At 48.9% G+C, this 17,666-nt stretch overlaps 1 protein-coding gene and 1 pseudogene across 2 annotated transcripts in view; both read left to right on the plus strand.

The window, feature by feature from the left end:
• The window catches only part of LOC144142565 (uncharacterized), a 55,530-nt gene extending 39,784 nt beyond the window's left edge, over positions 1–15,746 (plus strand). For both annotated transcript variants that reach the window (XM_077674156.1, XM_077674157.1), the window contains exons 18-21: positions 747–3,699; positions 8,754–8,897; positions 11,055–11,192; positions 12,496–15,746. In XM_077674156.1, coding sequence (XP_077530282.1) covers positions 747–3,699; positions 8,754–8,897; positions 11,055–11,192; positions 12,496–12,602 — 3,342 coding nt within the window. In that variant the 3' untranslated portion in view covers positions 12,603–15,746. The remainder of the gene's footprint in view (positions 1–746; positions 3,700–8,753; positions 8,898–11,054; positions 11,193–12,495) is intronic.
• LOC144141648 (uncharacterized) lies at positions 4,240–8,734 on the plus strand (annotated as a pseudogene).
• Positions 15,747–17,666: the final 1,920 nt, after the last annotated feature.

A 17,666-nucleotide genomic window follows, 5' to 3' on the forward strand; every position in this document is an offset into this window, starting at 1 on the left:
CCCATACCAAGGACTACCCCAGAAAAAACCGTGAGGGTGCAACTTATGCAGCAGGAGCATTCTAGTTTTAGTACCTCAATGTGGACATTTCAGACTGTATCCCCACCAAATTTCATGTTGTTCGAGCAAGAATTTCTGAATCTGCCAAAGAAATAAACTTTCAATTGCGTTTTTCTCAGCTTGTTGTTTTTGTCCGTTTTCTGAGTTTGTGCACACTTATTTTCCCACTTAAAGTTGTCGTATCAGGATGAAATTTTGCACAGATGTTCATTATAACACGTAGAGTGCACAAATCTTGTTCATTATGCAATTTGTATCCTTAGATATTTCTGATGGTCATAAAACAAAAATATACACAACAAAAAAAGGCACACTACCAGTCATTTTTTTTTCGTGGTGAGGAAAATGATGATGAGGCTTTTTCAGGTAGATTTGTGCACTCTGCAGTTCATAAGGAACCACCTAGGCTATTTTAAAAGTTTCAGAAAAAATTTTTACTATAAAAAAAAGTGTGCACAAAAAAGCCATTTTTCTGAAAGTCATGCTGCATAACATTTTATCCGGAGCAGCTATTCAAAATCTGATTACATATATGACCAGAGGAGCTCAATTTCTACAAGCTGTGAAAATTTCAGCCTCCTAACTTCATTATTAAAAAAAAAGTTGTTTGGAGGAGCACGTCCCCTTAATCCTTGTAGCTAGCGTTACGATAACCTGGCTACTCGGTATTCTTTACTTCTTTTCAGCCGCACCAAAAGACAACACCAGGACCCAGTGGCAGTCAGTCAGCGACCTCGGGTCAAAGCACGGGAAGCACATCAGGTGCATCGTCCGACTCTCCCACCACCTCGAGCAAGAAATCGGCGCGTCGGGGTCGTCCACCCAGCGTCTCGTCCAATCGCGGCCGAGCCCTGTCCGTGACTCCTCCCCCGGGAAAGCCGTCGGCCAATGCCATGTCGACAAGGGCCACGCGGTCGGAGCGTACCGCGATTTCTGATTCGCCGCTTGTCGCCGGCTTGGAGCCGCGTCGTCGCGGCCGGCGGAAGTCGGGGACGCACTCACCGCCCGGCCCGGACGACGACGAACATTCGGAGGACGAAGACGAAGAGGAAGAGGAGGAGGAGGAAGAGGATGAAGCCTTGGAGAAGACCGAAGCTTCGATCAAAACGGAAGCCGACCCATCGGACGACATGGAGAAGACAATGTCCGCGGCTACGGATTCTAGTGAGGACGTTCCGGCTCCAAGCCCTGAGCCAAAGCCTGAGGACGTCTTGGATCACGAGGTTGTGGTGAAGGAGGAAGCTCCGGAGGAAGAGGTTGAGGAGAAGATGGAGTGCGACGATGAGGACACTGACATCGATGAAGGGTCGGCGGCAGCGGCCCTGGCTTTGCCTTTAACTCCGCGAGCACAGGTCAAAGAGGATGCCCAAGTGACCGCAACCGAAGAAGGTGAAGTCGACGAAGAGAGCGACGAGGCAGAGGTTGCAATGCACATTGAGGAAGACGTCCCGAAAGTTCTCGAAGTCGAAGAAGTTCCCGACATCGCCATGGATGACGACGACAGCTTGCTCGAAGAAGGCAGCCTGGTCATCTTCGAGGACGAGAAAACGGACGCCGATGTACCGGACGATGATGAACAGGTGCCTGCTGAAGCGGAGGTAGTAGCAGCAGCAACTGCGTCTATGAAACAGGATGAGGCTCCAGCAGAGGAAGAGGACAAGGTTGAAGCGGATGAGCAGAAGGACGAAGAGGAAGAGGAAGCGGAGGAACCTGAAACGTCCCCGTCGCTCGAGGCCAACCGGCCCGCTCTAGCCGCCACACGCGTGATAACGATCTTCCCGCCGGCATCTGAGCCAGAGGTGGCCAGGTTCAACGCCGATTGGCTGAAGCAGGCGGAGATGGCAACGAAGGAGGAGGTCAGTGAGGAGAAGGAAGAGGAAGGGGTCGAGGAGGCGGTGGAGGAAGAGGCGGCGTGTCCGCCGTTGCCCCCTGGCGAGAACGACGACAACCTGGAGGAACTTCCGGCTGAGAGCATCAGCGACGTGCTTCTTCTACCCCCGTCCCTGGTGGCAAAGGAGGGTCCAGAGAGGGACGCGCTGCTCGCGCCGGAAAATTCGCTCCCGGCGTCGGAGTTCGACGTCTGCAAGGATGAAGAGGAGGAAGAGCGGGAGGAGGAGGAGGAGGAAGATGAAGGGGACAACCTACCGGCCAGCCCCGTCGACGGCGGCGACCGAGAGCCCGTCACGAGCGCCATAGACCGTATTGAATTTGTCAAGGAAGAGTCTGAGTCTGCGTCCACCCAGGACTTCTACAAGGTGGCACTGTCGCTAAGCGATGACGGAAGCAACTCGCGGGTGGAAGAGGAAGGTGGGAGGAACCTTGACAAGCCGGTGGAATTCCCGCCGGTTTGCAGTGAGACGGTCGTCTCGGCAGCCGAAGTCGAGGTGGGCCCGTCTGAGGGCGAGTGCTCGACAAAGCGGACAATCAAGCGGAAGAAGTTCAAGGGGGGAAAGTCTAAGTTCGGAGCTGAAGTGAAGTTGAAAGGGCGGAAGAAGGTGAAAGGTCAGCTGTCGGCGGACGGCACGAAGGCTCCGCGGATGAAGAAGTGCCGCAAGGTCGACGGCGACCAACACATGGTGAAGAAGCGGAAGAAGCTCAAGGGTCTTCCTAGTGGCGCGGATGGCGGGGACGGTTTGGAAGCATCCCTCAAGAAGGCCAAGCGGAAGATGCGAAAGGCGAGCAAGGAACACCCCGAAGGTCCCAAGAAGGGCAAGCGGAAGAAGTTTACTGCGGCCATGGCCAGTGCAGCCGCCGCCGCTGCCGCCGTCGCTGCTGAAGACTCGGACGAGATGGGAGGCGGTGGCGGCGACGTGGAGAGGACGTTTGCGGGGAAGATCAAACGCGACAAGCGCAAGGCCACGCGCCCCTCGCCACCGTTCCACCACGACTACTTGTCGACGCTCGCCGAAGTGTGCGGTCAGGAGGTGGAAATGAAGACGACGGAAGCGCAGGCGGAGTCGGCGGACTCGCTCTTCTTGCTCTGCGAGGAAAAGGTCCCGGCGAGTCCGACGAGGGAAGGGGATGACGAAGAGCCACAGCAGCAGCAGCAGCTGCCTCACCAACACCACGCACATCACCACAGTCACCACCATCACCACCACCAGCACCACCAGCCCCAGCACTCACACCATCATCATCAACAGCAGCAGCAGGGTCCGACGAAAATGGACATCTTCACCTCCGTAGCCGAGGCGGCGCTCGCGGGACCTTCGACGTCCGATCCGTCGGCGCCCGTTCTCGACAACACGCCTCCGACGACGCCGGACGACAGCGGCGGTGCCGAGAATGACTCACCGGGATCCTCACTCGCCGGCTCGCCGCGACGGGAGGGTGACGCGTATCACGCCATCGACGGAGAGAGCACCATGTCGGCGGACTCGGAGAACAGCCGGGGGTCGGCGGACGGTGCGGGCGGATTCAAGGCTGGTGGCGAGGATGACTCGTCATCTTCGAGGACGACGGACAGCGCGTCTTCCGCGGAGCGGCACAAGGCGTCGCCGGTGAAGCGGCCGGCAAAGCATGACGAGGAGGCACTGCTGATGCACGGAAAACGGGCGAGGAAGGCGGCGCGGAAAGCCCTCCTGTCGGCGGTCGACTCCAAAGGGAAGGCGCACCGCATCACGGGACGAAGCCCCAGGGGTGAGTGTGATCTAACATGATGTCTGCCAGCTTGTTTTAAGGGGGGACACTGGTCTTTGGGACGAAAAAAATCGCGAAAAAGTCGATTTTTTGAAAATAAGATTTTTGAATTCCGCAACTATTATTCTCTCTATGTGCGAAGTTTTGTGTCTCGTGAACCAGTATTTAAAACATTATATTGATTTATAACGCGCGTGGGAGCTGAATTTTTGCTGAAGCCAATGCAAAAACGGCCCTACTTTCGCGTTGCGCGGCAGTCGTACCGCATGCCTGATCGCAGCAACCTCGGTATCGGTTGAAAGAGCGGCTTTTCTTCTTTTTTTTTTCGCGCCACAACTGCCCCCGTGCAGACATTGGCCGAATAGCAAAACGGCGCCAAAACCCCCCACAACTAGCGATCCCATTCACCGAGAGAAGGCACGTGACCAAATCTCGTCTCCTGATTGGCAGAGCCTGGTTTGCATCGTCTGCTCTGGTAGTGCGAGCGCATCCGAGGCGGCTCCATCTTGCTTATCGTGTTCGCACGACAAGCAAAGAGCCATGCCGAAGGCCCAGCTAAAGTTTGCTACGAGGCACAAGTTTGGGAAAAAAGCGAAGCGGTTGTTGTACAACTTCCACAAGAGTCCTGCAGTTGCAGAGGAAAGCGCCGGGCCTGACGCGCTACCTGCGCTGAGCTGCGCGGAAGCCACCGCCGCCGACGTAGGCCTAACGGCCCCACCAGTCAGCGGAAATGCGTCGGAAAGCGGCCGTATGAGATGCGACACAGTGATGCTGCAACCTGAAGATTTGCTGCAGAGAGAGGTGGTTGCACGAGAACAGTTGAAAGCGCTTTCTTCAACTCCTGCAACTGAGAGGAAATCCAACTTGTTCACGAGGACCGACGACACTCCTCCCGGCCCACCTGACGAGAGCAGCTTCGTGATTGCGAGTTTGGACTGCGTCAACGTGTTGCTGTTGGCTGTAAAGTGCAGCGTTAGCGGTGACAGCGTGACATTTAGAACCGGCGAGCGGGCGTATGGCCTTTCCGTAAAGATGGTTATCGCGTGTGCGACCTGCGGTGATGTTGCCTCGGAGTGGAGCTCTCCCCGCGTGAACAGCGATAAGAAAGTTAATCCGTTTATCGTGAACGTTCTCACCGCGCGAGCGATGCAGGCTACGGGAAATCGCCAAACCGCGCTGAACGATGTGTTTGCTACAATGAACATTTCTCACCGCGAGCTGCACACCAAAACGTGGCAAGGCTACGTGAAGGAGAAGCTAGCGCCCGCTGCGACTCGCGCTGCCGACAACGTGATGGCCGAAAGTGCGCATTCAGTGAGAAAGCTCTACGACGATCTGCAACTGGACAACCCTGGTAACATTTGTGTTATGTACGACGGGTCGTGGATGACGCGAGGCCACTCGTCTCACATCGGCGTTGGCATGGTTATCGAACTCTTTACGGGATTAGTTCTAGACTTCGTCGTGCTGAGCAACTTTTGTGCTGGGTGCGAGCGCGGGCCAAAGGTAGGCGACCCAGCTTACCGAGCTTGGAAGGACAATCACGTCTGTCAAAAAAACACTGAAAAGAAGGCTGGTGGAGGCCGGTCTCATCCTCTTTGAGAGGTCACTGCAGCGGCACAAACTGAGGTACACCACAATTCTGTCAGACGGCGACAGCCACACCTACTTGGCGTTGGTGGGTGCCAAGGTGTACGGTTATATTCCAATCAAGAAGGAAGACTGTGTCAATCATGTGAAGAAGAGGATGGGCACCACCCTGCGTAACCTGCTTGCAAAAGGTACGGGCTCAGCATCTGAGAGGCTCGGTGGCAAGGGTCGGTTAACTGGCGACCTTGTCACTAAGCTCAGTTCTTATTATGGCTGGGCATTGAAATCGCACGGTGGCGACGTCAGGGCCATGCACAAAACGGTGATGGCCACCTACCACCACATCACTTCAAACGACACCGTGTCCAACCACAGCCTCTGCCCACCAGGCCCGGACTCGTGGTGCCGGCAGAACGCTGCCAAGGCGAAGGGGGAGCCCACACCAAAACACAGATACAACCTGCCACCTCACGTGTGCGAGGCTCTTCTACCTGTGTACGAGCATCTTTCGGACGAAAAGCTCCTGCAGTGCTGCCTGCAAGGCAAAACGCAGAACTCCAATGAGTCCCTCCACTCCATGATATGGGCCCTGGCACCCAAGGAGAAGCACGCGTCGCTGTTCACTGTGCAAGCTGCTGTGGCTGAGGCGGTGCTGAAGTTTAACGCAGGCAACGAAAGAGCCTCGGCTTCCATTCTAATGGCGAATTCCATTGGGCGAACAGGAGCAAGTGGAGCGAGCAGTCAGAGCAGCACACGGGAGTAACGGGGACGTGTGCTTTCGTTCTGCGAATTAAATATTCGCGCTGCTCCGGGAGCAGTGAAAAGTGGGGGAGGGCGTGATGTCAAGAGTCATGTGACCAAACGTTTCCCGCGCTTGCTTCCCGGAGCATTTCGCGCGCTCGTGAGGTCCGCACGCAGTTATTCCTCGCCAGTTTTGCCAGATACGTGCCGGTGGTTTTGCGTCTGCCTTCCGCATGGCGACGAATGAAGAAGCCGAGCGGCTGTTCATGTTCATGATAAAGGGGTCACCATCGTGTTTCCCAAAAATTAGCTGCGAACGATAACAGCATCCGCCGTCTTTCCCAAATACGACTCTACCTTCGGTCGCTGCTCCGGCGGGGTGAACAGGTGCTCGAACATAAACTCATGCAATGTCAAATCGTCGTCGTCGTCGCTGCTGCTGCTGTCCGATGATGAGCTTGCGCTTGAATCTGTGGTGCTTTCATCATCTAAAAGTAGCAGCAATTCCTTGTCCAGACGGTCGCGCTTAGCTGCTGCCATACGCACTGAGCAACTAGCGCGGCTGCTGGATTCCGCCATTTTTCCTCCGCCACCCGGGGATAAAACCAGAAGTGACGCATAAGAGGTCATGTGACTTCCTCGGCGTTCCCGGTTACTCCGCCGCTTGCGACGGAGCACCGAGAACTGCTCTCGGCTGCTCTCGGCGCCAAAAAAGTGCTCCTCATCGACCAATGAAACACAACGCCCCTGCTCCTGCCCGACCACTGGAAGACGCCAGAACTCGCGAGAGCACTTTGGGTGCAGTTGGAAGTGCTCCTGTTCGCCCAATGGAAAGCGCTATAAAGCAACTTGACCTGAACCACCCTGGGCTTGCCAGCACGAAGCGTATGGCAGAAAAAGACCGCCGTCGAGGATCCGCCTCTGCACGCAAGCACAAGTCAGCTGACGGCATGCAGCGAGCTTTCAAGAAGCGCCACTCCGGTGCCTCCAGTCAAACAGATTATGTGCCTGGTGGCTACTGACTCCATACCAGTGTAAATACACTGCAATTTTGTTGTTGTTCTCACTGAAAACGAGTCTGCTGTTTCTTTCTTCATTTTCTCAAAACACAAATTTTGGCCTGTTTGCAAACTTGCGGAAGAGCTATCTCAGCTCTCAGGGCACACAAAACTATAATTTTTGTTGTGCCATGGAGCAGAATGTGCAAAGCACACAATGGTAGGAACAGAATTTTTATTATATGCGTCGAAAAATTTTTATTTCGCTCTGAACCAGACCTCGTGGTGCCAAGTTTTGAACAACAAACTTTAAACTGCCATAAAATCACTACTTGTTGCCTTATCAAAAAAGTACTCCTAACATTGTGTTCCTTGTGCTTTCTAGTACATTTTGGTGTGAAGAAAACAACTTTCAGTTAGTTAGGCTTTTTTCTACTAATTATGCAAAAAATCACTACTTAATGTTAATTATACTAAAAACTAATTGGCACAGAAACAAAATAAGTGCAGATTTGAGATCAGCACAGTGAAAAAAACAAGGAAGATAGGTTTAAGACCAGTGTCCCCCCTTAAAGACGATAGCCTTTCTTAGGCTACGTGAGCACGAAAACTGGCCTGCCTTAGAATTCTGCCACAGGGCCGATAGTTTCGCAAGGCATTCGAAAACTGCTCAACCTAGAAGACAACTTCATATTTGTCATCATTTTTCAGCTACAAAGAACATTAGACAAATATGAAGCAAAATGTAATTATGGCACTGATACTGGACTGTTCTTTGAATTTTAATTTCACCTCCTAAGGTGGCGGTATAAATGTCGTGAACTACCATATTTACTCGAATCTAACAGGCACCTTTTTTCCGGAAAAATAGCTCCCAAAATCAAATGCGGATTACAATCGAGTACGACTCGAAACTGCAGCGCTGTATCGCCATCGACATTTCAAGATGGCTGCTTGACTACTGAAAGCATAGCCAGCGCTTCGTAGTAGACGCGTGTTTGCCTTTGTTGTCTGCGTAGTCTTTTTTTGCGTTCCTCTGTTCTTTCTGCCATGGAATTTGTTATTGCAAAGACACGGTGGGTTCACCATGATGCTGCGTTTAATAATCTTGCGCCCGGAAAGCGATGGAAATCGGGTCGCGTTACATGCGTTCAGTGTTCTGGACACCTGCGAAACAAAAAGAGAAAATCTTCGCACACAAGGTGAAATGGAGAGGGTTCAGCAGACCAAAGAGGGGTGGTATCCCCAAATAGAAGACCTGCTGGCGGAGTACATGCAGCAGCAGCGAGCGACTCAGAAACCCGTTGTGACAGAGCTACCGGGGTAGCGACGGCGCTGCCTTGGACCGTCGTCAAGGTGACTGTCTTGCTGGCAATAACTGGCACTTTTCATTTCGTGCCAGCTTTGGAATAATCCTTGCTTGTTACAAGTGAGCAAAAGTTGAATTTTTGTATTAAATAATGAAAGTCTAGTGCGCGTTACACTCGAGGACATAACTTTTTTTTTTTTCTTCGGTCCGCGAAAAACAGGTGCATGTTATAATCGAGGGCGCGTTAGGTTCGAGTAAATACGGTACTCAAAATCAAGGTTCTTGTGCTCCAAAATTGGAACTTTGCTGCTCCAGAAGCTCCCGAATCTGTTTGGGCTGTCCCAGCCCTGCTTCTCTCTTTGACGAGAAGCACAACAGCGCACAAATAACGCGCTGCTCTGACGCTGTCTGTGCAGATTGTCTGGCGATGTCGTCCGCCGCCGAAAGCGGGTCGTGCACGCCAACATCGACGATGACCACTTGCACCGCGATGACGCCAGGCAGCACCAACATGGGCAGTTGCCACCGACCGTCCAAGTTCAACTTTGACCTACCCCTGGGTGCGTACCTCTTCGGGGGAACGAAATTTCTTGGCTAATTCCTCTTTTGAAAGAATTCACGGTAATGTAACCCTTTCGGCTCTGGGGGTGTTAATTGATGCCATCGCATAAAAGCTCCTCTGGCACATAGAGAACGAAACCAAAACTGCTAGTTTTGTGGGAAATCGTTCTTCGATGATGCGCATTGTGATGGTCATCACTTTTTCCTTTTAGCGGGCCTTCGTCCTACAAAAAAGCAGTTCCTAGCGGTGAAGACAAAATCGCTACATTGAGGCTGAAAAAAAAAAAAAAAAGGGAGGCCCTAATTTTATTCCCAAGCTTGTAAATGTATAAATACATGCACTACATAGTTCGTTCTTTGTTTGTAGCTTCATGTGGTCGTAAAGTTTAGGAAAATGTGCAAAAAAATGTTTGTGCCCAACATAAAATGTTTAATTGTCAGATGTCCTAATTAATCGTTATATTATTAAATTGGTAATTACTTGCACTGCTGGCTCTATTTTTGGTTTGTGGGCGTGTGTGGCCCTAAAATTTAAGAAAACACACAGAAAATATTTTTTTGGGTTGAAATAAAAAATCACGGCTGAACGGGTTAAAATGTGTCGGGTTCGGGGAATTTCTTAAATTGTTAGTGTTGAGAACAAGAGCGGTCATAGTTCTGCTCCTTGGTCTGCTATATGATACATCACAGTACCCATGAGGGAAAGTTTCCTGCGAAGGAAAGTTTGACATCCACCTCAATGCAGCCATGTGGCTACAAAAGCAAAGCTATACAGCTTTCCCAGAGACTTCACAGTTTAAGAAGAATCACAGTACCCCCTAAGCTAAGCTTTCATAACTCCACCTGCTGTGGCATGCCGTTATGCTCTTCTGTGCACTAAGCCCCACAGTTCCTCCCGTACTTCTCGTTATACTCCCTGCATGTTGTGGAGCTAGCCACAATCACAGGGATGCACCAACAAGTACATACAGTGTTTGTGAAAAGTTGCTAGGCCACGCCAGAACTTTGTGATCCATGGAGGATTCAAAGCAGAAGCTTAACGTTCAAGTGGGACTGAATTAATTTGACAGAAAGAATGGAAAGTGCTTTTGCCAGCTTTCTGCGAGAGAAATGTTCTGTAGCACTCGAGAGGTTAGTTCGTATGTTGAACCTTTTGTGGCCTGGTAACTTTTAGCATGGCCTGGAAACTTTTGAGAACAACTGTACATGTGGGCAGACAAATTTATGCACAAAGGCAGTCATGCTTCGCGTTCTATTACAACGGGAACATCATTTTTAAAGACTTTAGTCTTTCTCGGGCTACTTAATTGCAGAAATTTTGGTCTGTCTGTCGGTCGGTGACTCCAAAGTGAAACAAGCTGCGCAATAGTTTATACACCCACGGCGGAATCTAAACGTCTAAGTCCGGTGTCAATGTTCATACTTCTCAACAGTGTTGAACAAAAACAGGACATTATGCAAATATAAGGCATAAAATCAATACATCAGTAGTAGTTGCAGTGTTCCTTTATTAAAAATTCATGGATGCTTGCTTTTTCAATTGAAATACTACATCCACCGCAGAAAAAAAAATTCACTCCCTCGCCGGCGTGAATTTAAGAAATCAAACGGAATTTTAAATTTGAGAAATCTCAAATGCCGCCAGAAGCTTCTGGCGGCATTTAAGAAATCAAACGGCAACAGCAACGAAAAGTTCCCTTAGGTGGGTTCCAGATTCCGCTTGGAACGCGTGGAGTAGGGCAACGTGGTTCTATAAACGTAGGTGCCTCGATTCACTCGCGTCTGTGCCGTACGGCAGCGCTGGCATCGAGGCACCCGACTTGGAGCAGTGGAACACGGTAAATTTAAATTTACTTGAGCAAACCTCCAGCGTGTTATCTTGGGAGGAACGAGACGGGAGAGGAACAGCGTGAGAGGTGAGCGGGAAAGAGAAGGGAGGCATTTACTTGGCAGGGGCACCAGTCGACTGTCGTCTTTCGTCGACATTTGCAATGAAAGGAGCAGTTACGGGGGGCCATTTTTGGTTCGTAATTTTCGCTCAAATTCTGACACCAGTTCAAACCACTTGCTAACTCTCTGGAGGCCTGGAAGCCATTGTCTGCTATTGGAATCCGTGTTAAGTGTGCACTTCTCCCTGTCTGCTTCGCCCCTCGTAGATGACAGCCTGGATGCCGAAAAGCGGATAGCAGTCCTTCAGGACCGGCTCACCGAGCTGCGGAAAGTGTACATGCAGCTCAAGGCCGAAGTTGCGGTCATCGACCGGCGGCGCAAGCGTGCGAAGAAAAAAGAGACTGGTAAGGCATTTCTAGAAGGCCTGGGGATGCACGTTCAAGCAGCATTGACGAAGCAGCATTGACGAGAGTCTTGCCTTCGTGATGTTTTAGGAGCTGCAAATCACCCAAGCTGTTGGTATTTTGTGCTTCAAATTGAATCAATCATGCATGTGTGGGCCCAGAAAGTTACCCACCTTGTTGATGCAATAATGAAAATGCATTCCTGCTTTCATGTGTGATAAAATATTGTACTTGTGACTGCAGAGGAATGTGGAAACGTCTGTAACGTAGCACGTTTGATCTACGTTACAAATGTTGACGTAGTCTTCACCTATATGTGAACAGTGTCAGGTTGTCATTGGAGCACCATTTTGTGTCTTCTGTTCGTTCGGTCCCCAGCGTTAATCAAGTGTAATGAGTCCGCACCAACTTCTCAAACTTTTAACCAGTGTAGCATTTCACGATATATTTTTAATGCTGTGTCTTCGATCTGTTTGGGATCAAAGGAAGTCCAGCTGGAAATTGCGCACGGAATGGTTCACTGAATTATTTTCTTTATTTCAGTGGTGGCCGCTTTGATTTAACTCAGCACACCATTTGTTAAACATAACTTTAATCACATCATAACGATTGGTCTTTTTATTCAGCTGACCGGAGCCGTTTTGAGCAGTGTTTTTGCTCCAACACTGCTCTCATTCTATGGGCAGACTAAAATACGGAGCTCCTCTGGAGCAGTTCAGAGCAGTGGAAAATGACAAATAAAAGAGGCCTGATGTTGCTACTGAGGTGTGGGAAGCATCGTAGAACAACGGCTCCCTGAACACTGATCGTGCCTGTGTTTGTACATTCTGGTCTGAGCTCGTTTTATGCCTGTGCTACACAGCGACTTTTAATTGACAGTTGAACGCTCATTTGGAAGTGCACCTAATGTACCGTATAATTTGGAATATAGGTCGAGAGTTCTCACTAAAAAGTTTGCCAAAACGTCACCTCTCGACCTATACAGTAGCCGGCTGTCTTTTTGGACTCCGAAAATTCGGACTTGTTGGGTATTTCGGTCTTTCCCAAGGAACTGCCAGTTGTCCTGTCCCATCGGAGTAATGGCTCGCAGATTTTTCGGACTATTTTTCCTTCCCCTGCAGGTCCGAAAAATCGGTCGGCTACTGTATTCCGGCTTGACCTATATTCTGGCTTGTATGGCGTTTGCAACGGGGCACTCAATAGACAGTCGGTTTGAAGGCCTTCGAAAGGCCTTTTAACCAGCCGTGTGGCACAGGTGCAAGATAGTTTAGTTAACTCTCGACGTGTGCCCGTTTTGTTGCAGGTACGCCTGTGCTGCCCGGTGCGTCCGCGACTCCCACCCACTCCCAACCCACATGTTCGCCTCCGAGCTCACCCCAGCAGCCCGTCGAAGTGGAGTGCTCGTCTTAACAGCACCGCGTCTCGGAAAGTCGTCTTCTGCGGCGTCTCCTTTCTTGGAGGCTTTCTCACCCGGTTTGGTCCTCTGGACCGATCTTAACGAAGAGCGGCTGCTCGGAGAACAAGCGTCGCCGCTCGCGCGCCTCAAGCACACCACGGGGGTGATCATCACGTCACCGCCCGCTGCCTTCGCTTGTCACCAAACGACGCCATCGTCACGACTGTCCATTGTCGTCGCACCTTCCCCCTTCCTTCTCTTTTGCCGCGCACTCTCTCTCCCATCTTTTCATTCGGTCGTCTTCGAACACTCGTCTTCTAAGTGGGCGGGAACAAGTCACGGAGTACTGCACCTAATTCCGCTTGCCCACCCAATTTCACCTGCCTAATCCTCTCTCATTGCTGAGTTTTACAAAAAATCGCGATTGAGGAGTTTTGGGGTTGAACACTGCCGTCGTAGAGAAGCTCAGAGAAGCTCGAATAAGGCGAAGTGCAATTGAAGTCCTGGTGGAAGAACAAGTTGTGCATTTTCAAAAGCGTGCGGAGATTTGAGCTGCGTCCTGTCTGTTTTTCTGTTGCGCTTGCCGAACCTGTATTGTTGCAATGAAGAATTTCGTGCCTGCATTAACAAATTGCCCGTAAAAATTGTTTGTCTGCATTCCCTTTTGGTTTTTGTCGGTCTTGCAGAGAAATAATAGACACGTACAACCTGAATGCCGGAAATAGTATGACTATTTTAAAAATTCGGTAATTTTTTGCGTCACTTCTCGGCGTTCAGGCTTTGTCGAAAAGGTGGAAAAGAATCGTGCGAGGGTTTTTGTTATCCCTTGAGATCTACTGAATTAGTGCTCAGGACAGGAAATAAGTGGAGTTAGGAACTTGTGTGGATATTTTCGACGTGTTTGACATGTCGTCCACAGTTATCGTCACTGACTTTGACTTCTGTTTCGTTGCGCCGCTTGATGTGATGTTTGACTCGGAATGGCTTCTGTCAACTCCTTGACGCTGATAGCTTAGTTGCGCTTGCCTCTTTTAATACATTCAACAAAGATGCTTGTACCAGAGGTGTGTTCGGATACCGTGCCACAGCGGTGAATGTGTTTTACGCAAAGCACTGATATTTATTGTACAGACGGATAAGTAGCTCTGTGCTTCCACGGAGTCCCTTTTTTTGCGCCTCGACATTGATCTGTCATGGGCAGCTACAGTTGTCAGAAATTCCGTGCAAATTCTTGGGATCTGATAGTTCACTGTGCCGTTCGACATGCTGACTACTTATACATTAATTTGAAGTTGCATTCGTGATTAGGATATGGCTAAAACCCAGTAACGAGGAAAGGCCAGCGATAAGAGTATATTCTTCCAACTCTTGTCCACATTGAGGGTTTCGAACCTTGTTCTGTATTGTTTGTTCTCGAATTGATGGAATTGCTGCGCGCAAATGTTGTTCGTTTTTGTTCAACCTTTACAAAATTTTTTTCAGTTGTATGATTGTTGGCAAACTGCAAAAAGGGGAACGTTTGTCTCTTTTTGCGACATGCATTGCGTCGAAGGCTCAAGCTTTGATGACTCAAGTCTGCTGCTGTTAAATTAACGGCAATTTCAGCGGATTAATTTCGCCTGTTTATGGATTGTGCAGCTTCGTATGATTTGCCCGTGACGTTGTTACGCTTTTAAATTGTGCGCGGAGTCTCCTGTATTGACGGTGCAAAAGTGCGCAAAGACAGCCTGGCTCAAATAACGGCGTGCGTGTGTGTGTAATCATGTTAAGCATTCATACGAGAAGTGCTGTTTGTGTCTCACATTTTGACAAGGCCACCAAAGGTTGTGAATAATGCGAAATATTTTCGAGTTGGCAACTCTTCCCGACAACCTGTTATCATTAGTGCTAGCGTTGCAAATACATAACTGTGTGAAAAGATTGAGTATTTGTGAGGTGTTCTCACAGCGCACAAATAACTGAACGTCTACCTAAACCTTCTTCCAAGCCCGGCCCACGGAAATGGGACCAAGGAAGATCAGGCGACTTGTTGTTGTTTTTCACAAGGTCAAGTCAATCGAGAGGCGAAGGCTCTCTTGCTGCCCGTCGAGCAATAATAAGGTTGAAGCGATGACAACGCGCCACGCGGCGGGAGAGAAGCGGCACTTTTTAGGAACGTTGTTTTTATTTATGACATTTTTATACGCATTTTACGAATGCATCTCATATCCTGTTTCTAGCTGTGAATACATTTGGCCATTTCGTGTCCTTTGTATGAGCAGACATTGTTCTTTGCTGCTTTGGTTTGTTATGTAATGTATTCGTGTTGATTCTCACTTTATTTCGTGTGTTTTCTCATGTTAAATTATTTGTTCATTCGGAAGCTTTGTTGTTGAAAGAGAGCGCGGATATTTTTTCGTTCCCTCGTCTTTTGCAGCTTCCTTGCCAGTGCAAGATTTGAGGAAGGACATTTTGTTTTCGTTTGAGATCACGCTCTTGTAATTTTTTCTTTTTTTTTTTTTTTTGCGAGTTTGTTGTTACGGCGGATTATTTTCCGAAAATGCTTGTCCAGCCAAGGATGAAACGTCCGTCAGAAGAAATCCAAAGCACAAGTTGCACCTCTTGACGTTGTTCGCAACCATTTGCAACGTCCCTTGGCATGCCAAACAAAGCTCAGAAATGTGTCTCTCCCTTGACTGAAGGAGGGTGTCTCGCAATTTCCGTTCTGTGTACATAAGATGGTGTAAAAACGTGGTGGTTATATTTTGATGTTCTCTTGACACTGCGTGCAACTGCACCGCTGTTTTGATGCAAGGTCTCGTGCCGCGTACGGACACCTGCCCAACTCTAGCATTGCAGCGCGCAGCAGACTTTTCGCCTCTTCTTTGTTTCTACATCCAGCGCCGTTTTGTGTTTTGTACGCTTGGGACGGCGCTGCCCTGTTTTAATTTATGATTCCCGTTGGATTTTGTGTGCACGTAGTGTAAGCCTTCACTTGTATCTTAGCGTGTAAAAGTGTGTGTACAGTCTCCATCTCTTTAAAGGCACTTTTACATGATTTTTATCCAGTGTAATTACTATAGTCCCGAATGTGTTTGTCTGGTGGTTCAACCCACGAATATATAAAACCCTACCTGCTTCATAAGCCTGCAGAATAAATGTTGTTTATCCTACTCATACGTGTGGACTCTTGGCTCTATTTTCTTGATTCTTAGTGTCTTTCGTCTTGATTTGTGACCACTGATGGATGGTGCCCATTGATGAATGCTGCATTTCCATGAGGTAATTCGAAGAATTTTGGAGGACAACCTCAGTGAAACAGAAATTAAAGTAATTTGCTAATTTGCCATACATGAGTCACTTTGGAGGACTTAACTAAATCATGGGTTCGTTAAAAAGGGGTAAGTAAACTTTTCTGATTGCTCTGTGCCAACTGGGCTCCGCTAGCTTTGAGATTTGTATGCCACATTTTCTGGTCTATAAGTTGCACCCCCCTAAAAACGCAGTTTTCTGAAGAAAAACAAAACGTATGTAAGATGCATCGGTGTACAGAACACTTGTTAATCAGGTAAACTCATAGAGGATCAGTTCGTTAGAAAGTGTGGTGAACGTACATGGTTGTGGCGGCTGCCACCTCTGAACGCATCCCCCGGTAAACAGTGCTAGACACGTGCACCTACCATCCAAAGTCTAGACAGAACTAATTTCTCAAAAATGGCTTATTGATACACACAGATGGTATGTACTTACAGACGCCGTTTAGGCAAAGCCATTGGAGCCTTCTTCCTCGGACTCGCTAACAAATCATTCATTTATACCATAGAGCTATGTCTCTTAATCTGCGCTGACATCACGCAGCACACAGGCACCTGTTCGAGGGCGGACCACGCACGGCCGCCACGTACCAAATTTATTCATACACAAGACGCGCCAACAAAAATTTCAGAAAAAAAAACGCGACTTATACACCAAAAAATACCGTATTCGTGTACTATGTTTTCAAGCCAACAATGTCTCAACAAAGCATGGAAACCAGTCTTTCAAGTGGCCAATGCAAAGTTGAATAGTTCCTGTGCCTTCTGTCGAGAAGCCAGCTAATGCTTTCTAGCAGTGCCACTCGATTTTGCCACCCATGTATCGTAGACAAAACGTTCTACAGTGCAAAGGCAGACATTTTGGTAACGGCCGCTAAAGGGATTAGCTTTGTTAAACTATCTCTTGTGCAAATGGGATTGTAAGCAGTAAACTTAAAATATTGGAGTTTTTCAGTGAACAAAATGATCAGAAACTTTTCTCTTTTTTTATTTATTTCTTGCTCAATTTTTAGCGCGAAAGTGGATACACCAAGTGGATACTGACTGGATACACCAAGATTTCACTCACGTCATATCTGTCACGAAAATGACGCCAGTACAATGAAGCAAGCAGCCTGTAAAGGGTGCACCCCTGCACACAAGGTCTTCTTGCGGGGAAGCAACCTTTAGTACTAAAGAGTATGTTATACTCTTAGGGTTGTTTATTTTCTGGTTTTATATTTTAACAAGAAAGTATTTTATGCCGGTATACACCAAGATTTCGCTGACGTCATATCCGTCACGGAAATGACGCCAGTACGCCGTTGCCGAAGCGATCCGCCAGCAGGACGTCGCTCGCCAAGCAGACAGGACAGTGCCGACCTTCAAATCATGCCCAGCTTCAGCTTTCGCTGAACGTTTCACTTTCGTGTTTTACCGATTCCTAAGACAAAGAAACCAGCCACAGTTTTTTAATATCACTGATATGCAAATTCACCATGATGACACTACACAATTGGGAAGCAATTCTTTGTGGACTGAAATTGCACACGTAACTGCAAAAAAGGGTGGAAGAGTGTGGAAAGAACGTAAGTTGTACTGTCAGCTGCAGGACAGACCCCTTCGTTTCATCAGATGTTTCATTTTGTCTTCACCTGCTGAGCATGAGGATGCGGGTTCGATTCCCGGCCAGCGCGACTGCTTTTCTGATGGAGGCGAAAAAAATTACGCCATCTTCCCGTAGGGGAACCCTGAGTAGTATGCGAAGCAGCCATGGGGTCGACTGAAGTTCCCATTAGTTTTCAG

This window comes from Haemaphysalis longicornis, unplaced genomic scaffold, assembly GCF_048455015.1.
Source record: "Haemaphysalis longicornis isolate Haplotype H1 unplaced genomic scaffold, Haemaphysalis longicornis Haplotype H1 scaffold_6, whole genome shotgun sequence".
Classification (NCBI taxonomy): Eukaryota; Metazoa; Arthropoda; class Arachnida; order Ixodida; family Ixodidae; genus Haemaphysalis; species Haemaphysalis longicornis.